The sequence below is a fragment of the Miniopterus natalensis genome, chromosome 20, assembly GCF_054644295.1.
Source record: "Miniopterus natalensis isolate mMinNat1 chromosome 20, mMinNat1.hap1, whole genome shotgun sequence".
In the NCBI taxonomy this organism is placed as follows: domain Eukaryota; kingdom Metazoa; phylum Chordata; class Mammalia; order Chiroptera; family Miniopteridae; genus Miniopterus; species Miniopterus natalensis.
In genome coordinates, this window is record NC_142100.1 from 2649053 (window position 1) to 2673900 (window position 24848).

A 24848-nucleotide genomic window follows, 5' to 3' on the forward strand; every position below is an offset into this window, starting at 1 on the left:
TACTAAGCCCTGGCCTGTGTGGCCCAGTTGGCTGGAGCGTTATCCCATTTACCATAAGGGTTGTAGGTTCGACTCCAATTCAGGGCACATACCCAGGTTGTGGGTTTGAGTCCGCTAGGACTTTTTTTTTCTCTCTTCTGCTCTTTATAAAATCAATAAAAGCATGTCCTCGGGTGAGGATTTTAAAAAATCTTTAAAACACAAAAAAGAATGTGTAAAAAAGGAAAAAGAGTTTACTAACATCCAGGTTGATTTTTCTGGATTTTCCCCACCAAAGTACATTGTTAAAATGAAACAGTTCTTGCCCAGTTAGGAAAACTGGTAAAGATTTTTTAAATTCATTAATTCTTCTGTTTATTTTATTTTTGTTGTTGACAGTAATACAGATATTCCCCATTTTCTCCCTTTGTTCCCCTCTACCCAGCCCCCACCCGTGTCCAGGCCTTCACCATGTTATTGTCTTGTGTCCATGGGCTGTGCATATGTATATACATGTTCTTTGGTCAGTCTCTTCCTGTCCTTCCCGAGATCTGTCAGTCTGTTACCATATCTCTGGACCTATTTTGTTCAGTTTCTTTCGTTCATTAGGTTTCACATATAAGTGAAATCATGTGATACTTGTCTTTCTCTGACTGTCTTATTTCACTTAGAATAATACTCTCCAGGTGCATCTGTGTTGCGGCAAAGGGTAAGAGATCCTTCTTCTTTACAGCTGCATAGTATTCCATGGTGTGAATGTCCCACAGCTTTCCTATCCACTCATCTCCTGATGGGCACTTGGGCTGTTTCCAGATCTGAGCTATTGTAAATTGTGCTGCTATGAACATAGGGGTGCATATATTCTTTCTGATTGGTTTTTTGGGTTTCTTAGGGTACATTCCTAGAAGTGGGGTCACTGGGTCAAAAGGCAGCTCTATTTTTAATTTTTTGAGGAGCCTCCATACTGTTTTCCACAGTGGCTGCACCAGTCTGCATTCCCACCAGCAGTGTACTAGGGCTCCCCTTTCTCCACACCCTCCAGCACCTGTCATTTGTTGATTTATTGTTGGTGCACATTCTGACAGGTGTGAGGTGATACCTCATTGTCGTTTTAATTTGCATCTCTCTGGTGATTAGTAACTTGAGCATTTTTTCATTTGTGTCCTGTCGATCTGTATATTCTCTTTGGAGAAGTGTCTATTCAGGTCCTTTGCCCATTTTTTTTTTTTTAATATCTTTATTGATTTCAGAGAGAGGAAAGGAGAGGGAGAGAGATAGAAACATCAATGATGAGAGAGTCATTGATCGAGCCTGCAACTGGGCATGTGCCTTGACCGGGAATTGAACCCCGATCGCCTGGATCCTAGGTCGACGCTCAACTGCTGAGCCACGCCCGGCCAGGGCTGTGCCCATTTTTTAATTGGGTTGTCTTCCTCTTGTTGAGTTGTATGAGTTCTTTGTACATGTTGGAAATTACCCCTTTTCAGATGCATCCTTGGCAAATATGTTCTCCCATATGGTGGGTTTTGTTTGTATTTTGAAGGTGATTTCTTTTGTTGTGCAGAAGCTTTTAAATTTATTTTTCCTTTTGTTTTTCTTGTTCTAGGAGATGTATCAGTGAAAATTCCACTATGTGAGATGTCTTTGACTTTACTGCCTATGATTTCTTCCAGGATTTAAAAAAATACATATCTTTATTGATTTCAGAGAGAGGAGGGGAGAAAGAAATAGATAGAAACATCAATGATGGGAGAGTAGTCATTGATCGGCTGCCGCTTACACACCTCTGACCAGAGATTGAGCCCGCAACACGGGCATGTGCCCTGACCAGGAATCCAACCGTGATCTCCTGGATCCTAGGTAAACAGCTGAGCCACACCTGGCCCAGCTTCTTCCAGGATTTTTATGGTTTTGTGATTTACATTTAAGTCTTTTATCCATTTTGAATTTATTCTTGTGTGTGGAGTCAGTTGGTGATCTAGTTTCATTTTTTTGCATGTACCTGTCCAATTTTCCCATTTATTGAAGAGACTGTCTTTACTCCATTGTATGCTCTTTCCTCCTTTGTCAGATATTAATTGAGCATAATGGCGTGGGTCTATCTCTGGAGTCTCTGTTCTATTCCATTGATTTGTTGTACTAATATCAGTGTGTTTTTATTACAATGGCTTTGTAGTATAGTTTGATATCTGGTAAAGTGATCCCTCCAACTCTGTTCTTCTTTCTCAAGATGGCTACAGCTATTTGGGATCTTTTTCGGTACCATATAAATTTTCTTCTAGCTCTGTGAAATATGCTATTGGTATTTTAATAGGAATTGCACTGAATGTATAGATTGCTTTGGGTAGTATGGACATTTTAATGATATTAATTCTTGCAATTAATGAACATGGTGTATTTTCCCACTTGTTTATATCTTCCTCTATTTCTTTTTTCAGTGTCCTGTAGTTTTCCAAGTACAGTTACATCTTTGGTTAAGTTTATTCCTAGGTATCTTATTTTTTTAATTGCAGTGGTAAATGGTATTGTTTTATTTTAGTTTCTCTTTCTGAGAGTTCATTGTTGGTGTATAAAAATGCTGTCGATTTTCAGAAGTTAATTTTGTATCCAGCCACCTTGCCAAATTCATTTATCAAATCGAGTAGTACTTTGGTGGAATCTGTAGGGTTTTCTATGTAGAATATCATGTCACCTGCAAATAATGACAATTTTACTTCCTCCTTTTCAATTCGGATACCTTTTAAGTTTTCTTCTTGTCTGATGGCTGAGGCTAGGACTTCCAGTACTATGTTGAATAAAAGTGGTGAAAGCGAACAACCCTGTCTTGTTCCTGTTTTTAAGAGAAATGGTTTTAGTGTTTGACCACTGAGTATGATGTTGGCTGTAGGTTTTCATATATGGCCTTTATTATGTTGAAGTACGTTCCCTCTCTTCCCACTCTGCTGATATTTTTTATCAAAAATGGGTGCTGGCCAGGCCAGGAATGGCTCAGCGGTTGAGCGTCGACCTAGGATCCAGGCGATTGGGGTTCGATTCCCGGTCAGGGCACATGCCCAGGTTGCAGGCTCAATCAATGACTCTCTCATCATTGATGTTTCTATCTCTCTCTCTCCCTTGCCTTTCCTGTCTCTGAAATCAATAAAGATTAAAAAAAAAAAAAATGGGTGCTGGATTTTGTTGAATGCTTTTCCTGCATCTATTGATATGATCATATGACTTTTGTCCTTCATTTTGTTTATGTGATGTATCACATTTATTGATTTGCGAATATTATACCAGCCTTGCATCCCCAGAATAAACCTTACTTGGTCATGGTGTGTGATCTTTAGAGTGTATTGCTTGATCCAGTTTGCTAGTATTTTAGTGAGGATTTTAGCATCTGTGTTCATCAGGGATATTGGCCTGTAATTTTCTTTCTTTGTAGTGTCTTTATCTGGTTTGGGGATTAGGATGATGCTGGCCTCATAAAAAGAGCTTGGGAGTTTCCCCTCCTCTTAAATTTTTTTGAATAGTCTGAGGAGCATAGGTGTTAATTCTTCTTTGAATGTTTGGTATAACTTGCCTGTAAATCCTTCTGGTCCAGAAGTTTTGTTTGCTGGGAGTTTTATGATTACTGCTTCAATTTCATTAATTGTTATTGGTCTATTCAGGTTTTCTGATTCTTCTTGATTCAACTTTGGAAGACTGTATGTTTCTAGGAATTTGTCTATTTCTCACCCAGGTTGTCCCATTTATTGGCATGTAGATGCTTATAGTATTTTCTTGCAATCCTTTGTATTTCGGTTGGGTCAGTTGTTATATTTCCTCTTTCATTTCTGATTTTATTTATTTGGGGCCTCTTCTCTTTGTTTCTTAGTGGTTCTGGCTAAAGGTACATCAATCTTATTTACCTTTTCAAAGAACCAGCTCTTGGTTTCATCGATTTTCTGTATTGGTTTTTTTAGTCTCTATGTCTTTAATTTCTGCTCTAGTCTTTATTATTTCCTTCCTTTTACTTCCTCAGGGCTTTTCTTGCTGTTCTCATTCTAATTCCTCTAGTTGTTGTGTTAGATGGTTTAGTAGAGCTTTTTCTTGTTTCTTGAGGTAGGCCTGTACTGCTATGAACTTTCCTCTCAGGACTGCTTTCCCTGAGTCCCTTAGATTTTGGGTTGTTGTCTGTTCATTTTTGTTTTTTTCCAGGAAGCATTTGATTTCTTCCTTGATCTCATTGTTTAATAACATACTATTTAGCCTCCATGTGTTTGAATATTTTTGAGTTTTTTTATACTGGTTGATTTCTAGTTTCATGCCATTGTGATTGGAGAAGATGCTTGATATGATTGCAGTCTTCTCGAACTTGTAGAAACTTGCCTTGTGCCCTAACATGTGGTCTATTTTTGAGAATGTTCCATATACACTTGAGAATAATGTGCATTCTGCTGCTTTGGGACGAAATGTTCTGTAAATGTCAATTAAATCCATTAGATCTAGTGTGTCATTTAAGATCTATGTTTCCCTGTTGATATTTTGTCCTGATGATCTGTCCAATGATAACAAGTGGTGTTAAACTCCCCCAATATGATTGTCTTGTTGTCCATCTCCCTCCTTAAAGTCCACAAGAACTTTTTTATATATTTAGGTGCTCCTATATTGGGTGCATATATATTTATAAGGGTTAATTCCTCCTGTTGGATTGATCCCTTTAGTATTATGTAGCAACCTTCTTTGTCTCTCGATATGGTCTGTATTTTGAAGTCTATTTCGTAGGAAATAAGGATTGCTACTCCAGCTTGTTTTTTCCTTTCCATTTGCATGGAATATCTTTTCCTAACCATTCACTTTCAGCCTGTGTGAATCTGTTGCTCTCAGGTGGGTCTCTTGTAGACAGCATATATATGGGTCCTGTTTTCTTATTCATTCAGCTGCACTATATCTTTTGATTGGAGCATTTATTCCATTTACACTTAAGATTACCATTGATATATACTTATTTAATGCAATTTTTTTCCTTTATGCTGATGTACCTTTCTCTCAATCTTCTTCTTCTTAAAGCAGTCCTTTTAGCATTTCTTGCAATGCTGGTTTTGTGATACTGCACTCCTTTAGCCTTCTTTTATGTGGGAATCTCTTTATTTCACGTTCAATTTTAAATAATAGCCTTGGTGGATAAAGCAGTCTTGGTTGCAGGTTCTTGCTTTTCATTACTTTGAGAACTTCATGCCACTCCCTTCTGCCCTGAAGTGTTTCTGTTGAGAAATCTGCTGGGAAGCCTTATGAGAGTTCCCTTGTAAGTCACTGTTTGTCTCTCTCTTGCAACCCATAGTATTCTCTCATAAAGTTTGCCATTTTAATTATGATGTGTCTTATAGTGGATCTCTTTGGGTTCCTGTTGTTTGGAACCCTCTGTGCTTCCTGAACTTGTGTGGTTTTCTCCTTCACCAGCTTAGGAAAGTTATCCGTCATTATTTCACCCACCAGGTTCTCTGTCCCTTTCTCACTTTCCTCCCCCTCTGGCACTCCTATGATGCAAATGTTTTTTCATTTCAAGTCATCCCAAAGTTTCCTTAAACTGTCTTCATGCTTGTTAGGCACTTTTTCTTTTTGCTGCTCTAACTGTTTTTTTCTACCTATATTCTAATTCACTTAGTCTACCCTCTGCTTCATTGAGCCTGCTTTCATTCCTTCTAGCATATTCTTGATATCAGATATAGTATTTTTTATTTCTGCTTGGTTCTTATTTCATATCTAGCTCTTTATTCATGCTTTCACTGAGTTCCTGGACCTTCCCTTTAGTGTCTTGTGATTCTCATTAATTTCATTGAGCATCTTTATAACCATTACTCTGAATTCTGTTTCTGACAACTTGCTTAACTCCATCTCATCAAGGTCTTTTTCTAGTGATTTTCCTTTTACTTTAGTTTGGGAGTTGTTTCTTTGTCTCCCCATTTTAGTGACTCTTAATGTTTTTATCTGTATATTAGATGTATTTGCTGTCTCTCAGTCTTGTGGGGTGGGATTTTGTAATGTATGTCCAATGGGACCCAGAGGGGTGTTTTCCTTATACTTCTGAGCTATTTTCTCTAGGCGTGTCCCTTTTGTGGATGTCCCTTTTGTGTGTTCTTTGGGGTCTCCTGTTGTGATTGGGTCTAGATTGTTGTTGACCCATTCTTGGGAAGACCCTCCTCTCAGGTTGGCTAACTGTGAGGCTCAGCCACAACCATTTCGTATGAGCTGTTGTACAGGTGATGACAGGGCAAAACAAAACACAACCAAACTGTCAGGAAACAAACAGTAACTTACAAAATATCCTGACAATCACAATGAAAACATCCCAAGAGAAAGTAGAATTCAGAGAATGAAATGAGAACACAAATGCTAAAACACAACAACAAAAAGAGAGCAAGAGAAAAGGATATTATTGCTAATAGTAAAAAAAATAATAAAATAAAAAGTAAAAAATAGAGAAGCTACTGGGAGATAAAAGGGGCAGAGAAAAGATTCTGAAAGGAAAGAAGGGCAAGAAAAAAAATAAGGGTAGAGCGTAGGAATAGGAAAATGGTTGAAATATAAAAAATAAAAATAAAGAGACAAACAGAAACAAACAGGAAGACAGAGAATAAAAGGAGAGGAAAAGAAAAGAAGTAAAAATGGAACAAGGAGAGAGAGAGAGATAAAGCCTGGGCAGGGAGGGAGTCCGATAAGAGATATGGGGAAAACAATAGAGAAAAGCAGAAAACTTATTGGTTATAATGATAATATTCCAGCAATAAAGAGAGGATATCCAGAAAATCTTGATAACAGAACAACAAAAAGGAAAACAAAACAAAGCAAAAAACAAGCAAAGCAGACAAAAAAATTAAAATTAAAAAAAAAAAATTTAAAAACTAAAAATTTAAAAAGGAAAAAAAAAGTCAATCAAGTGAGTTTTGTCTGGGCAGCTTATGTTGTCTGAAGCTCACTGTTTTGTGTGCTGATTTCCGTTCTCCTGGGAGGTACTTGTGTATCAGCCAGTGTCAGGAGCTGTCTAGGTTTGGCTCTGGTGTCCTTAGGTAGTTGGCGGGTCTGAGGGTCTCTGGACCACCTCCTCTTGTCAGCTGTTTTGCCTCCCCCTTGTGGTTGCCTGGTCTTACTCCAGAATCTTCCAAAGAGTCTTTAGGGTGCAGGCCGGCTAGTGTAACTCGGGATATTGCTCCCCTTACTTAGAGGTTTTGCTGTCAGGCACTCACTATGGGGAAGTCAGTTTCTGCTCCACAGCCAGCTCCTCAGTCTCTACTGTAGCCGCCAATTCTTGTTCCCTACGCAATGGCCTGCTGCAGGTTCAGATTGAATTCAGTTTGTTGCCTTTTTTCTATGGGCAGTTTCAGTGGCCTGGGCTCAGTGGGTTTGATTAAAATAGATTCTGGTGAGCACATTGCCTGCCCAGCCCCAGCAGGGGTTTTAAGCTTTTCCTCCAGTTTCCAAACAATAGTCCCTGAGAGTCTTACTCTTGTAATGTCCTCCTGTGAGTTGTTCTCCCTTCCTCCTCAGGTTTGTGCCCAGTGGGGGATATCTGGGGCTTCAGTGACCTGAACCATCCCCTTTCCTGTTGGGGGTGGTGCTCCTAGCCTGAGGAAGAAGTAGGCATGCTTGGCCCCTCCTTTCCCATACCTGGTTGGCTGATCTCACAGGGTACACATTTCAAACTCTCCACAATGCAGACATAAATCCCAGCTTTTGCTAGTCTTATCTTTCCAATGCAAGCCAGGAAGGTGGATGCCCATTCAGCAATCAAAAATGTACAAAGCAACAAATAGGCGGAGAACCCTCCATGTGAGGTCCCAGTGCCCCCACGCCTTGGAACCAAGCAGAAGGGGTCACAAAGTCAGCCCCACGCAGGTCTCTTGCACAGCTGATCTCAGTAAAGCTGGGGCAGCTCCTTGTACACTATCCTGGCTCCCCTCAGAGCAGGTCAAAAATCTCTGATCCACCCCACCGGCAGCTCTCGGGGCTGGAGACCCAATCTTCCCTACTGGTGGCTCAGGTCCTCTCTCTGGAGGTGGAAGTCCCACCTGCAGCTCTGGTCCATCTCTCTGGTGGCGGGAGGGCTCCCTTCCCCTTCCCTGTGCCACATAGTTCAAATGCTTTCTAGGGTTCTTCACAATGCCTTACTGGAAAGCAGAGAGTCCCTGTAGTTACTGCTGAATGCAGCCCTCTGTTCCCTTCCTATCTGGAAGCCACACACTGTAGGACAGCCATTCCTGCAGTCAGACCTGAGGGGGGGGGGGTCTCCTGCCCTGTCTTCTGCCGTTAGGCATGTTATTTCACTGGGAAGGCACAGTCCTCTCCTCGCAGGCACACTGTGTCCCTGGTTCCCTCTGCCCGCCATGCACAGGCTCTCCTTCCCTCTCCCTTGCTCTGGGTTTGAGATCCCAGCTTTTGGATGCTAGTCTACACTCCCATGGGGAGGGGGCTTTGCAGCCTCTTACCCTTAGGCCTCACAGCCCAGCACTGGCTTCAGGGGCACTCCCTCTTTCTACATCCCCCTTACCAGGCTCTATGATGTTTCGTCAGTGCTCCTTACTCAAAATATGTCCACTCAGGTATATTTTTCTTGTTTTTCCAAGCTGGCTTTGCAGTATTTTAGCTGTAAATCCAGTCCATGGCTGGAAGCAAGAGAGATCTTCTTGTCAGAGCCCTTGACATCTTCCCTCTCTTGAACTGTCTAATTGTGGTTTTAATTTGCCTCTCTCTTATGATTAGTGACACTGAGCATCTTTTCATATGTCTATTGGCCATCTGTATGTCCTCTGGAAAAATGTCTATTTAGATTCTCTGCCCATTTTTTAATTGAATTGTTTGGGTTTTTTTTTGGTGTTAAGTTGTATGAGTTCTTTATATATTTTGGATATTAACCCCTTATCAGATGTGCCATTGGCAAATATCTTCTCCCAACCAATAGGTTGTCTTTTCATTTTGTTGATGTTTTCCTTTGCTGTGCAGAAACTTTTTAGTTTGATGTAGTCCTATTTTTTTATTTTTTATTTTGTTTCTCTTGCTGAGGAGATATATCAGAAAAACTATTGCTAAGGGAAATGTCAGATATACTTACTACTTATGTTTTCTTCTAGGAGTTTTATGATTTCAACTCTTACATCTATGTCTTTAATCTATTTTGACTTTATTCTTGTATATGGTACAAGAAAAAGGTCTAGTTTCATTTTTTTGCACACATTTGTTTAGTTTTTCAACACTATGTATTGAATAGTAGACTGCCTTTACCCCATTATAGTCTTGCATCCTTTGTCATATATTAACTGACCATATAGAGTTTACTTCTGGACTCTATTCTGTTCCATTGATCTATGTGTCTGTGTTTATGCTAGTACCATGGTGTTTTGATTACTATAGCCTTGTGGTATAGTAGTTTGATAGTAGGTAGTGGGGTACCTCTAACTTTGTTTTTCTTTCTCAAGACTGCTCTGGCTATTCAGGGTCTTCTGTGATTCCATGTAAATTTTAGAATTAGTTGTCCTAGTTCTGTAAAAAAAATGCCATAGGTATTTTGATAGGGATTGCATTATATCTATAGATTACTTTGGGTAGTATGGGCATTTTAAGCTTAAAAAAAATTTTTTTTAATTGATATTAGAGAGAGAGGAAAGGAGAGAGAGATCAATGTGTGAGAGAAACATCAATCAGTTGCCTTCCATATACACCCCAATCAGGGAATGAACCTGCAACCTGGGCATGTGTCCTGACCTGGAATTGAACTGTCTACCTTTTAGTGCACCGGGTGAAGCTCAACGAATAGAGCCATACAGTCCAGGGAAAGCTTCTTTTATGCATGTGAAATTAAGGAGGAAATGTAAGTAAGATTACGTGAAAGTGGGAGAAGGCAAGGTGAGGATTGGATTATAGGGTAGTTAACAAGATTATGTGCTCTCTTGAGGGTGGTTACAGCTTATTTCAAAGGCGTATTAACCTAGATGCACAGAAACAATGGACAGGGCTTGCTTAAGTCCAAGGTAACCCTATTCCTAGAAAGTTATATGCCTGCGGTGTGACTACCCACCATGACCTGTTAGTGATTTATGATCAGAGCTCCTTTGTGAGGTTACTTTCTGTGCAACCCCCTTTTTTGCCCACGTAGCCCTGCTGCTGGTGGTTCAGATTGCATTAACAGCATCATTTTTTTTTTTTTTAATTTTTTTTGCTAGCAATAGCTAATTAACCTTTGATTTAAAAAAGCTTTTGGCCATGAAAATATTTTAACACTACTAGTCGTAATGTGAATCTGTTTTCCTTTTTATTTTTTCAAGGTCAAATTGTCCTGATACTTTCTACTTTGCTTTCTGTCTGGGGTTGAAATTGCCGTCATTATTCTTAATTTCTTTGCTTAAGGCTATAACAACTTGTCATAACCGGACTTCTCTTGTAACCCCAAGGAAAGGAGCTGGCGAGGGTGAGCAGAGAGGGCTGGCCTAGGTGTGTCTGTTTACCAGGGGATGGTAAGGAGGAGGTTGTTATATCCTGGTTCAGGGGCCCAAGTGACTGTGCTGTCACAGAAGCCACATTTTGCCTCTTGTCCTCATGACTTTAAGAGAAATTTTGTCAAATGTTTCCTAAAATTCAGATACACTATATTTAGGGCATTAGTACAGTGCACTCAAAAATGAGATATATGAATGAATAAACCTATTTGGTACCTATTAAAAACAAAAAGGAAGCCAGCCAGTGGGGTTAGTTTAATACCATTATTTTCCTTCAGTGTCTCCCCTGTACTGATTCTGAATGATTGCAGCTTTTACTGTCCTCTCTGCTTTTGAGTGTGTGTTTCTACTTCCCACTGATTATGTAGGATAGGTGAGTCCTCAAGGAAGGACCCATGCTCTCTGGGTCTTGGTGTGGTGGGCTGAGGACAACAACATGACTTCATTTTCTTTCCTTTTTTAAAAAAATTAATTTTATTGATTTTCAGAGAGAAAAAGGGAGAGTGAGAGAGAGAGATAGCGAGGGAGAGAGAAACATCGATGTGAGAGAGAAACACCCATTGGGTGCCTCCGCATGTGCCCTAACGGGATTGAACCTGTCCACCCCTTGGTGTTGGGACAATGCTCCAGACAACTGAGCCACACTATTCAGGGCATGACTTCACTTTCTGTTTGAACAGCATTCTTTATATTTTCTCCACCAGAGCCCTTGACACCAGAAAGGTGGCCTGTGAAGCCATGATCCCTGTGTATCAGGGGCTCATTGCCATTACCCCCACGCCCCCAGACCACTTTGTTTATATCCCTGTCAGGTCAGTTTGTTTAACTGTAGCTTTTGTTCCCAGGGATTTGAATATTTCATTTTCTTCTTTGGGTTCACATCATTAAACATTTTGGAAAGGAGTATCTTGAAGGAGTATCTTGGTAATATTGTAAAAACTAAAATTCTTGGCCCCTCAGCAAAACTCATCTCAGATTAATGCCATCTTTGTAGCACTCTCCTTGGTATCAAGCCCAGATAAAGTAAAATTGCTCTTAAACAGCAAGTAGGATGTGTCTCTAGTTCTGCACATCCTAGAAAGTTAAGGGGTAATGTTCTGTTTTATTTATGTGATAGGCAGACAAGAGCCAAGCAAGGTCACCATGGCAGGAAGTGCTGGGTGCCTAGCAAAGGACAATTGTAGGGTGGGAACTTGCCCCTCAGAGTGACCTTTCCTCCTCTAGCATATCACTGGTCATGAGGTTTGCACCCCCTGACCTTTCCTCCCTAGAGATAACATCCAGGCTTCAGTTGTATTTCAGTTCCAGAAAAGCAGCGAAACTAGACAAGTGACCCCACGGCTAATGTCAGGACCAGCTGCATTGGATACTCACCCCCTGCCCTTGCACCGACCCATCAATCTTTGGAGACCCCACTCTGAAAGGACACACCCAGAAAGCTACTGAATATTCAGCTGAGATCTTGCCCTGGGACCTCCCCTGAAATCTACACCCTTAAAACCCTTAGGACAGAGGACACAGTGTGTTCTCCCTCCTGGGAGCAGGACAGCGCCTTTCCCTTTCCTTTCCCATTTCCTGTTCCCTGCCCCAGGCATGTTACCATTACCTTTCTTACTACCAATCTCCAAGGGCCCTTCCTTCACCTCTGTGATTTTATAAATAAATGTTCTCTTATAGTTGGAGTCTTGGCTCTGAATTCTTTCCTAGCCAGAACTCAGGCACGGAGGTTGCTGAACCCAGGTCCTGTCTGACCCCACCTGTCAGACACCTGGTGCTATTCCCGCAGACTACAACATTTTTAAAATTTTTTTTTAGCACCGAGTTATTTATATTTTTCTCCTGTAAATAAAAACATGGGAATGGGCAAGCATTTCAGGGTTTCATAGCCAGCGTTAACAAGTTTTTGCTAATACTTTAAAAATATTAAGATGCTAGTACTGTTTCAATAACTTGAGGATACCCTGACGTTTAATAGATTGTACCCCTACTCAGCAACGCCCCCAGGAGTGAGGGTGAGTGTGGGGGGTGTCTGGAGGGGCCTCCACAGGCAAAAAAGGGCCTAACCTTTGGCACTTTCTCCATGTATCTCACGGGCTAGATTTTATCCAAATTATACCAAAATATTTTCATCATAGTCTTAACAGCTATCAAGCAATTATATGTCTACAACATGGAGAAAAGGTCCCGAAGATCTTAGAGAGCGTGGAGAGGGCGCCACCGGCTCCTGCGCTGCCGCTAGGACAGCTCTGGCCGCCTGAGACCCCGCCCCGCGCCCGCCCCGCGCCCGCCCCGCGCCCGCCCCGCGCCCGCCCCGCGCCCGCCCCGCGCCCGCCCCGCGCCCGCCCCGCGCCCGCCCCGCGCCCGCCCCGCGCCCGCCCCCCTCTCCGTGGTTTAACCTCCGCTGCTCGGCTCAGCGTTTGCTTGGTGCTGGATGAGGACCCTTCGCACTGAACGCGCCTGGGCGCTGAGGAGCGCAGTCTGTTACCAGCGGCCTTGCAGGTTCCACACTGCACCGCGCAGGGATTTCTCCGTTTCCAGCCTCGCTGGGGCACATTTTCATGGACTTTTAGGGAGACGGGGGTGTGAGGAACGTGGGCGGGAGCCTCGGGCAGGCGCCGGGCGGGAAACCGGGGCAGGCGCCCTGAGCCGGGCCGGGCCGGAGCACGCGCCCACCAGCGGGCGGGGCGGGGCGCCTGCGGGGAGCCCCCCCCCCCACGCGCGCTGGGCCCGGGGCGCCCCGGGCTCTCCTTCAGTGACTCCTGACCTCTGTTCCCGGGTGTGTGGGGTTTGTGAGCGTTGGAAACTTAAGTTTTGCCCAAATATTACACGTCTTTTGTGACATAATCCTGTTCCAGGCTAAGAGAATATTACTTGTCTTTTTCTAAAATGTGAGGGTTTTACCTGAAGGTTTTAAAAATAAAAACGTAGAAGTGCCGGGAGTCAGGACGGGAGAGACTCGTGGGAAGCAAAGGCGGAGGCTGTCTCCGCGCGTCCCGCGGGGCTCCCCCGCGCGCAGTGACGCCCAGAGCCCCGCGAAGCCGCGGCCGTCCAGGGCGGCTGGGCGGTGTTCAGGCTTCTCACGCGTCGCTACGCTTCTTTCTCTTCGCGGTCGGAACCGTTTTGAAAGGCCGCGCGGGCTTCGCGGGCGCCCTGAGTCCCCGCTCTGGCGGGCTGGGGGTGACTCTGCCCGGCGCCCCAACGGCGTCCCAGGTCTGGGAGGCGCGCTCAGTATCCCCGCACCTGTCTGCAAGTCTCGTGCGGGAAAAGAGCCGCGGGAACTCCGAGAGCCCCGCGCGGCGGGAGGGAGAGCCCGGGAAGCCGCGGCGGCGCCCAGCGGAGCCCAGCGGGGCCCCGGGGTTGGGAGGGGGGCCGAGGGGGGCCCTGCCCGGCCCCGCCCGGCCCCGCCCCTGCCCTGCGGAGCCCGCCGTGCGCGGGCGGGGCCGGGGCCGCGGCCAATTAGCGCGGGCGCCGCGGCGCGGTTGCCCAGGCGACCAGCGAGCGGCTCCGCCCCCGCGCCGTCCCAGCGCGGCTGAGTGCTGGCGGAGCGCGAACGTCTCCACGCGCGGCGCGGACTCGCGATGACCGCGTGGCGCGTCTCCCGGAGGCCCTGCCGCGCGCTCGGACTCCTGCTGCTGGTGCTCCTGAGTGTCCTGGTGCTCCGCAGGTGAGGGGACCCTCGCGGCACCTGCCTGCCGCGGACACCCCGTCCTCCGCACCGTCAGGTCTCGGGGCAGCCCCCGGAGTTCGCGTGACCGCGCGACCCGACCCGCGAATCCCGAGTTTCCTTTGCGGAGCTCCCCAACATCCCGGCGTCCCGCTGCGCCCCCGGAGCTCTGGTCCTGCCCCAGGTCCCGGTGTCTCGGCGACACTCGGCGCTGCCCTCCCGGTCCCCGGCGTCTGAGCGCAGAGCGTCCCCACTCCCGCTCCGCGCCTGTGATGCCGGGTCCTCCTCTTCTCGTGGATGCTCCCGGCCTCAGCGAAGGTCGAAGGTCGGCAGAACTAGCCTTCAGATCCCTCTCTTGCGTCCCCCATCGCTGCCCCCCTCTAGGCCTCCTTGGGGAGCCCCTTCTGCTCTCCCAGGTCCCCACACTCCTGCGGACTCCGCTGGGAGCCTCTCTGTTCAGCAGAGGCCAGAGCGCCGGTGCTCACAGCTGTGGCCCATCTAGCCTGGGCAGCGCCGTCGTGGGATTTATTTGCCCCCTTCTAGGATCGATGTGACTCCGCGCTCCACTTTCACACCAGTCACCAGCCACCAGCTCCCCTTACAAAACGTCTGTGGCAAGTGATTGCGTTTAGGGACAGAACGCTTTGTCCAGCCTGGGTAGGTGCCCCAGCCCAGAACTTCTCCAGCCTGTGTGTGTTCATAGGATTCTGCTGCCCTGAGCATGTCCTTCAGGTCCGTGCTTGGCACTTTCCATATTCAAAACTTCCAGTGTTGCTGGGAAAGCCGACCGTCGGTAACAGGTGCGCGGCACTGGAAGTTAGCGTTGGAGAGGCTGGGGGCTGAGCCCCTGGAACCGGGCAGGGGCACTACCCTACCCCTCTGCTTGATCTCCCCTTCTTTCCTGTCACCCTTCTTAGTTTCTCTGAACTTACCCTGGGAGATAGAAGGATGTTTTTGATGGAGTTAAATATCTGAACGTTTTTGGCTGCCACAGCAACACATTCAAAGACTCTTCCCATTTATACCTTTTCAAGACTTAGCATGTCTTCATTGTTTTGGAGATAGTGAGGATATCACATATTGTTTTGGAGAGGAAAAGGGCTCCCTTCTCATTCTGGGCCCCAGAAAACTTAAGCATTTTGTTTCCCCAGTTGTTTTCGAGACTCTTCTTTCATCTGTCTGTGATTTCTAATCCTTTCCCCTTTGGAGACTGGCCCTGGCTCTTGTGGGATGTTCAGTCCTCCTCCCCATGCAAGACTGATGCAAACCTCAGAAGAATTACTCAAAGCTGAGGCAGCAGGAGCCTTTGGCATATAGCAGGGTTTCAGGGAGCCCACACCCCAGAGAGAAAGGCCAGAGGTGTTCACTCAGGTAGCATGTGGTTTGCCCATTGTTGAAGGTCAAGGATATAGCAGTCCATGCTGGGGACCCAGACAGGTCATTATGAGGGCCAGCGCAGAAGGGCTTGAAACGGGCCGGGTAAGTACACCCTAATAGTCATGGGAAAAGGTGCGGGAAGGAGGCTGCGTGTTTGTTGGTGTCTGGTGAGATGGAAGAGAAGCTGTCAGACAGCTGAGTGGCTGGGAAGAAGCCTGAACTTCTCACAGGTGAATCAGCCGTGTTCCTACCTGGGTGGGGTGACCGCAGTAGGAGTCAGGTGGGGTCTTACAGAGTTGCTAGGATGGCAGTGGAGAATGAATAGCTGTCAGTTAAATTCATGGACATTGTTTGAAGTGCTTAGGACAGTCAATGGTTTTCCTGTTATCTCTTCTTAGCAGGTAAGACAGAGGCCAGAGAAGCTCTGAACCAAGTTCCGGGCCATCTCTTAGGGTTTAGAATATGTGTCTTTTGGGCATTTTTTGATTGTATCACCCTCGTGGGCACTTTCTGCCCAATTCTTCCTGTCTGGCGTGGGCTAGCCACCAAGGATTATCTTTGGAGGCCAGAGGAGAACATGCTCATTGCCCCACCCTCTTCCTGCTTTAACTCTAGCTTTGAGTGGGTCATTAACTCCGTGGGAGGTGAGGCCTCTCCCAGCTGTCCTTGGGAATGTGGTTGTGGCCTGTGGAATATAGGTCATGTGTGATCTGGCTACTCAGCTGGCAGCTTTGGAGCTGAGCTGTACCTCTGAAGGCAGGTATTTGGGTGGAGGAGGGGGCTGCTTGGCTGCAGCTTTTTTCCCCCTGTGAATTTTACCTTGGGTTGGTTCATGGTCAGTCAGAGCTGTTTGATTACACCCCGTCCAAGAAATAGGACCAAGATGACTTTTGAGGAAGATTTCAACCTTCAGTTTCTTAGCTTGAACAACGGTGTTTTAGAAAATACTACCTTTATTGCAGCGTAATTGTCATGGGATAAAGTGCACGTTTAACATGTACAGTTTGATAAGTTTTGACATACATACCCACCTGTGAAATTACCACCATAATTAAGATAGTGAAGATATATCCACCAGCCCCAGAGATTTCCTTGTGCCCCTTTGCATTTCTCTCCTATGCCTCTGCTCCCTGATCCCTAAGCACACTGATCTGTTGCTTCCTGCCACCATGTGTAAGTTTGAAATTTTTAGTGTTTGATAGAAATGTGATCCTAAGTCTGTGCTCTCATTTGGTTGGGCTTCTTCCACTCAGTGTTTTCCTTCGAGGTCAGTGATGAATGTATTAATGTGAACTGTGTCTTTGGGTCAGTTACCTCTCATTGTCTTTCCTCCTCCCACTCCACAAGAATGCTTGCTTGATAGTATCAAGGCATGACTCCCACTCACGATTTTTTCCTTAATATAAATGCATCACTGAGCAGTAATTGAATTAACTCTGCATCTCTCATATCTGAGGTTTTAGCTGGCAAAAGTCAGGAGAAAGGAAGGCCGGCAGGTAGGTAGCCCGCTTCATGCCCCATCAAGGACAAGTTCACGTCTTCACTCATCTGTCTCACTCTCTGCTCCTGCACTGGTCTTATCTGGATTCCAGGAGTAGAGCCTGTCAAACTTCTCCTTCGTGAAGGTGGATAATTTAGCAATGTGACAAGCTCACTTTTTTTGGTCCAAATCGTGGCTAGTCCTGTCTTCCCAGGATACGTGGACAAATTGTGCCCCACTTCCTGGGCTTCTGTGAGGTCAGTGATTTTATGAGCTTTGCCTGTTCTAGGACTCTGCTGGGCTTGGCCCCAGTCATATTCCCTGGAATGTCTGAACGCTTTGAATGGTGTTCCTTGCATCGTACAGTGGTGAGTTTTCAGCATCGGGGAGGTGTCTTTCAGCAGGTAGTCCTGTCTGGCACAGGGGAGCATGGCCAGCTGGGCGTGGCTTAGGCAGGGAGAGGCAGGATGTCTGAGCCGCCTGGCTCTGGGAGTCTTACAGTGCCACGCTAATCAGCGACTGGAGGGGACCAGGGTGTCCTGGAGCAAAACATGGACGTTATTAATGTATTTGTGATGACAGGGGCTGGGATACCCAGGAGATTTGGGAAAAAGAGCTACAGCCTTGACAGCAGAAGTATCAGAAAGCTGGCCAGAGAGTTCTCTCCACCTGAGGACAAGGAAATAGCAATTGAAATAAACACTTAATCTTTGGTGAAATGACTCAGAATTCCACTATATTGCCTTAAATGCTCTTCTCATGAACAGCCAGGAGATGCTGGAGCTTAGAAAGAAATCTTTTTAGAACATTTAGTACCTGAAAAGGACTCTGGAGTCCAGCCCGCCCCTGCCCCCATCACGCAGCGGAGCTCCTTTGGTGTGAGGATGTTTGCTGCTTCCTCTCCACTCAGTGTCATCTTTTGCTTAAATCAGTTGCTCTGGATATTAAAGGCCATATTGAAAAAGGGGTCCTGCTGTGTGGGGCTTCTCCAGGATAGAAGGGCAGGGGTATTTTTCAGGCTAGGTGATACTCCCTGCTTCTGTACCCCCACACCCAGCAAGACGCTGGGATTGTTCCTTTCAGGAACACATGTTTTCCCCGCAAAGTTGATTTTGTGAGTAGATAATATACGAAACGGATGAACTATTCAGATAATATGCCGGAAAATAAGCCCCCCACTCCTGACCCCAAGGCACTCTCCCCCCCCACCTGAGGTGATTACTGATAATGGTTTCTCTCAGGGCAATTCTGTGTGTATACAAGGAGGCGGTTACATATGGGACCCCATTTGGCACGGCACTTACTTAAACATCTATTGATGGAAAACTGTTCTTGTCCATCTTTTAGCTGCTGCAAACAAAGTTGCAGTGACTCTCTGTTGGATGTATTTCTGTATGTAGAATTGATGACTGTACGGGATATTCATTTTAAATCTTGATAGACATTTAAAATAAGTTAAAACAAGTGAGTAAAATTACACGTTTTATTCCTGTTGCATCAGCGTGAAGGAGGTTGTGAGCTTCGTTGTCTGAGGGTGACATTCTGTCTGATCTGTATGTGTATAGATTCTTTGTGTCCTGTAAGAACTAGACCCTTTCTCATATATCTGTGTAGATAAGTCCAGTGTGGAGGATTTAAAAGTATATTTAACATGTTTATGTTGTCCGCTGTTTCATGAAATCATTTCGTCCTGATTCCACAAGCATCTCTAAGATCAGAGTCTTGCTTCCAGTAGGGCCCGTTGGGTTATCTAACAGACTTTCCATCCCTCTCTAGGTGAAATATAATACCTTTTCTATTTATGATACTATCAGAGGAAAATTTTCTCCAAGTGAAAATCAGTGGCACTTAGGATCAGGACACTTTTCATTGCTGTTATGTGGTTGATTACTAATGAGGAGTTTGTATATTTTTACAATTGAGTCTCACGGTTTTGGTCTAGTAAGTGCTTATTCACATATAAACTTCCTGCAGTATTTAGAAAATGTTCTGACCCTGGGTCATGTAGGCAGCACTTGGCCTTACCTGCAGGAGCCTGAGTGCTAGGCCAGTTCCTGGCTCACCTGGAAATCTTTGCAGAGGGAAGCACAGTGGTGCGAGGATTTCAGGAGTGCCATGGACCTGCAAATGCATCTCTGCAAAATGAGCGTTTCAGCTTTGGAATAGAAGGCCCCAGCCCTGTGGAGATACTGAAAGCCTCTCCCAGCAGAACAGGAGCCCAAAGCACTGGGCCCATGCCAAGGAGCACATCCAGGAAGCTGGGCCAGACACGGGGACAGAGATCCATTTCCTGGAGCTGGAGTTCGTGTGGCTCATGGATTGATCCAAGGGGTACTCTCCTGGAGCCAAGGTATAGAGGCACCGGCCAGGGCCCAAGAGTGGATGGTTCCTTTCTTAGGCTCTCATACTCCCCTGCTGAGGGAGGAGTGTATAGGGCTATAGGCTGGTGAGACTGAAACATCCCTCAGCAGGAGTATCCAAGGAAACTGGGTCTCGTGGAAGCCCATAACCATATCAGAATCATAACCACATCTGATGCACAGAAATTTGTATTTCAGACCCAAGTGAGGAACTTTCTCTTTGTGGTGTCTTTGGGCAGTTTAACATCCCTACCATCTCCTGGTCTCTGGCATGACCACTTAGATGAATGAAGAGGTGAGTGTTTTCTTGGTCAGCCTCTTTCGTATGATGCTCTGGACACATGTTGAGTTGAATCTTTGCTTAGGGTGGCCCTAGCTGGTCACAGTGCACCTAAAAATTGGATTTGTGAATTATCGCACCAGCTTAGCAAGAATGTGCACATTATATATATGCCAAAGTAACTGCCCCTTAGGACCAGCAAGGACTTATGCTCTGGGAACTGAAGGACTATTTATGCAGATTCCTGCCTCATCCACACCGCTGGTCCACACCCTTGGCCAACCTAAAATTGTATGATAGTCCAGAAGTTGATGGTGCTGTCTCTGCCGTGTCAGGTCGTGCGGACACTGGGCTGTCCGAATCTGGTCAGACTGCCTGTGTGTGACAAGACTGAAGATGGCTGTGACCCCAAGTGTGGCTTCCCAGTCCCACCACGACTCTGGTTACTGATCAATATTTGCAGGATTTACAGTGATACAGGAATGCCCTCTGGCATGGCAAGAGACACTGCAGACCTGTCCTGATGAGCCCACCTCATTCAAGGAGATCATTCAAGTAGGTGACTGGCTCTGGCTCTTCTTCCACCCTAGCTGCCCTGGAAGACCCTCTCGGAAAGCTGAGAGGCAACTCATGGGCCCGTTCCACATGAAAGAAGTTGTAAGCTTGTCACCTGCTCCCATGCCCTTTTCCATTCAGAAACGTCCACACAGCACTTTTGACTGTGTCCAGTAATATCCAGCCTGTGTGGAGCCTGCCCTGCGCCCTTTGTCCTTGTGATGTGTGGCGATGCTGAGTGTGAAGTGTAAGAAGGCGTCACCTCTGCTCCTCCTCTCTCACCAGTTCGTCACCTCAGGGATCTCAGTACCCAAGTCCTCTGTTCAATGTCTCCATTACAACCTGTGGTGTCACCAGCTTGCACTTTCCAAAAGGGATGGTAGCCACAGGAGTGTAGAGGTCTCGTTATATTGTGTGAGGCCCCACCAGAGGTCCTGACGGGTGTGCCTTCCTCCAGGAACCTCACTGGGGACTGAACAGAGTATGGCTCTGAACAGAGCGACCCTGAGGGCCGTTCCCATCAGCGAGCAGGGCCTGCTGTTCAGTTTATTCTAGGACTGGGAAGTTATTTATCTTGCATCGAACCAAAGATCAAAAGGCAACAGAGATTCAGAAAGAAAGTGTTAAAGAGAAAGAGGGCAGTGAGAAAGAGGGCAGATGCCCTGTCTCATCAGAAGACAGTTCATCGTGAGTGACCTGCTCACTAGAAAAGCAACAGTGAAAAAGCTGGTCCCCAAGATTTGGTTAGTCCCCGGTAGTGAGCCAGAGGGACCTGATTGAACCACACTGTATATTTCTCTGTTTTGTTACGGAGTTAATTACCCAGGAAATGATGGCAGGCGGTTATTATTACTATTTTGATCATTAATACTAATGATGATTCTCAGTATTAATACCCATTTGCACAGTGCTTTGTTTTTTATAAAGCTCCAGTGTGTATCATCTCATTTCTCACAGCAAATTCCTTGCAAAATCTAACATTTGTCATCCTCATTTTCTCAGTGAATTCATCCCTTTTATTAATGTATTAAAACTCATCTAGTAACCAGAAAAATTCACAAAGGAAACAGTTGAATTCTCCAGAATTTGGAATACTTTTTCTTTTTTTAAAATCCTCACCCGAGGATATGTTTTTATTAATTTTAGAGAGAGAAAGGGAGAGAGATAGACAGACAGACATCTATGTGAGCCAAACATAGATTGGTTGCTTCCATATGAGCCTCTGCCAGGGACTGAACCCACAGCCTAGGTATGTGCCCTTACTGGGAATCAAAGCTGCAACCGTTTTGGTGTAGGGGTGATGCTCCAACTTGTGAGCAACCCGTCCAGGGCCAGAATGTGGAATTTGATAACAGCTACCTTTTGTTGTTTGCAGTGTTAATTTCATGCTGCTTGATAAGCACTGAGAGGAAACATTTTTTTTAAGAATCTGAAAAATGTCAGGATATAAAGACACTAGCAAAGAGAAGGTCTATCCAGGAAGATGTTTTTTCTGTATGTCAAATGAGAAGAGAGATGGGTGCTTCTCAAGTTTTAACCTTGGCGTCTGGTTAGAATGCAGATTCTCATTCAGGAGGTCTCAGGGAAGGCCTGGGTTCCTGCATTTGTAACCAGTCCCAGATGGTCAGGAGACATAAACCTAGATGGAAGTTTCCTGATGCCTAGTTGTCCACTAGGGGACAAATTAAGGAGCGAGAGGGACTCTTGGAATGAGGGAGCCACAGAGTCACCTTTCCTGCCTGCAGCTGGCACCTGCGGGTGGGGAGGGAGGCTCTCAACAGAGTCTTACTGCTCCCACAGCTCAGGGGAGACAGAAGCCAGGGCCCGTGATGGGAGTTGCGGAAGAGCCTGCAGTGGTTCTTTTCAAGGTCTGGCTGGTGGGGAAGGATTGCTACCTGGTGGGATGATTGCTAAATTGTACCCTCACTGTCCTTAAAAACTATGAGAGGGAGGGAGGGAGAGGGAGGGAGAATGAATGAGAGAATTTTCACCACCAGATGTGAATATGTCCCTATTTCTAAGGAAAGAATCTGCCCATCCAGTTCTTTCTCGCCTGCGGAGGTCAGTGCGCCTGGTGAGCACATGAGGCATGAGGCAGAGTGTGTCCTTCGGAGCAGCTGTGGTCAGACCAAAGGGAGAAACTGTGCGTGACATGTGGGACAGCCAGAACGGCCAGAGCTTGTAGCCAAGGGAAGGAGCCCTGTGGGAAGAGCCAGAACAAGGAGGTGGCTAGAAAGAGGCCCAGACAGTGGCCACAGGGCCTGAGGCCTCCTTTTAGTATCTAGGGCCTCATCCTCTCTGGCAGGCTTCCCTGTAAAGGGCCAGATGTAAATGTTAGCAGCTTTGCAGACCATATAGTCTCTGTCACTGTGCCCCAAGGCAGCCAGAGACAGTAGGTAAACCTACTGATAGGTGCCAATAAACTACTTATGGACATAGAAATGTGAAGCTCATCTAATTTTTATGTGTGTCCCAAAATATCTTCCTTTTGATTTTTTTTTCCAACCACTTAAAAATGTGAGAACCATTCTTAAGCTGCAGGCAGGTGGCTTTGGTCCACAGCTGGAGTTTGCAGGCCTCTGGCTCAGGGGCTGGGTTGGTCTGACAGGACCCCAGTGAATAGTTTTTTCATTGTAAGATTTTAGAAATTGTAATAAGATTGTTTGGCATGAGGGCTAGTACATAAAATATAATTAGATGCTTAATTCAATGGCAAAGAATGGAAAGTTTGGGATTAATCCATATGAGGACTATAAGCACTCCCCCCTTCCCAAGTTATTTTCTCTAATACTCAAAGGATGCTAAAATAAATTTATTTCCAGTAGTGACAAGAGTCTTACAGCACATCGCAGTATTTTATTTATATCAGGCCCTCACGGTAGCCTGTGTGAGTAGGTGGGACAGGCATTGGCCCTGTTTTACAGAGGAAGAAAACTCACGCCTACAGGGCTAGTGTCAGAAACGCAGGGTGACAGCGCTCCTGAAGACGGAGCCAGGATCCACGTCCAGATCTGCCGCCTGCACGTACTGCTTTTGTTTTCACTTCTCCAAAGGTGGTCCTTCGGAAGAATTGTGTTCTGAAATATCATTTATAAGTCACTTGGAACATGGAGCTTTTCTCTTTGGAGAAAGAAAAAAGTGATTAGGTTCCCAGGTTATCCACAAAGGACTGTTCTAGCTGGAATGTAGCAGAACTGGACATCATGCTACTCCCGGGCTGTAGCATGAGTTCGGGGTCCTGGGGGTTGTGGAAAGTAGGAAGGAGTAAGTAAAAATAATTCTTCTTGCTCATGAGTGGCCACAGGCCAAATTCCCACGTGGTCAGTGACGTCTGAGGACCAGCCTGCCTTCTGAGCCGCCTCTCCTGTGTCTGGCCACGCAGGCTCCCAGACTTGCCCCATCCCTCTTGTAAAACTCCTAGGCTGGTGGCTCTCAGCCTTGTCTGTTAGTATCTTTGGAGGAGCTTTTAAAAAACACTAATAGCTGTGCTCCACCCGCAGAGATAATTAATTGGACTGAGGTGGGGCTGGGCATTGGTTGGTTTTAAAAGTTTCCCAGGTGATTCAAATGTGCCGTCACCTTTGAGAAGCATTGTGGCTAAACCCAAGCCGGTCTTCTGGTGTAGGTGAGGTCAATTAATGTTAGGAAGGCTGCTGAGGACGCGATTTCATGTGGCTCTGGTCTCCCACGTGCGCTGTGAGCATTTGGTTCCCAAGCCTGGAAAACGGACCTGGTCAGTATGTTGGTCTTAGCTCTGGGATCACAGCTGCCCGCCACCGGACGGTGGTGTCGGGGGAGCGAGGCTGCACGGGGTGTCCATAAAGAAGGCGCGGAGCCGACGTTGGAGGAACAGTTCCTTCCTTTGTTGGGTACAGCGCTGGTTACGTGACCGCAGCGGCAGTGCACTGTCGCCTGCGCAGGGACACCCCTGAATCATCAGCACATCAGGCTAAGCCGCGTGCGCAGGTACATCGTGCGGAATCACATGAGGTCACCTTCGTGCGCACTCGCAGGGCGGTCGGGGTCATGGACCGGACACCGGGATCTGCAGGCCCCACAGGCCCTCCCTGACTCACACGCGATACGTGGTTTCTGGTCTAGAGCCCCATTTCTCAGTCGATAGTGAAGAGTCAGTTTTCTTTTGTTTTTAAGAATTCTAATCTGTCACTTTATAAAACAATAAAAACAAATTACTAGAAAAAGGAAAGGGAAAGATATGCAAAATATATACTCAGCTTTTTATAATTAGCTTTAATAGATATAAAATGACTCTCATTGCTCTAGAAGTGTCCCGGCTTCTGTCCGGACCTCAGCGCAGACCAGCAGCAGGCAGTGTGACGGGAGCCCGGGCCCTGTGCTCGGGAGCGCTGGGCTGGCTGTGTGACCTGCACCTTCTTGCCGGTCTGCTTGCCCTCTGTGAGGACAGACGCTTTCACTTTTCTCTGCTTTTGCCCCAGGTTTCCTCTGCTTTCTTATAGTCCCTGCCTTCAAGACCCAGTGAGAATGTCGTATTCTGTATAAAGTCTTTTCTGACTCCACCTGGATGATTTAGATAATGTCTTCGTTCAACAATCACCTGTTTCAGCGATTGTCTGCTGCCATCACTGCCTGATTTGTGGGGCCCCGTGCACAATGAAAATGTGGAGCCCTTGTTTAAAAAATATTAAGAACTTTAGGATTGAGACAGCAAATTGTCTAAAGCCAT

At 46.0% G+C, this 24848-nt stretch overlaps 1 protein-coding gene across 1 annotated transcript in view; it reads left to right on the forward strand.

The window, feature by feature from the left end:
• The first annotated feature begins 13999 nt into the window (after nt 1-13999).
• Nucleotides 14000-24848, forward strand: part of GLB1L2 (galactosidase beta 1 like 2) — a 45953-nt gene continuing 35104 nt past the window's right edge. The window contains exon 1 of the mRNA XM_016215926.2: nt 14000-14091. Coding sequence (XP_016071412.2) covers nt 14006-14091 — 86 coding nt within the window. The 5' untranslated portion in view covers nt 14000-14005. The remainder of the gene's footprint in view (nt 14092-24848) is intronic.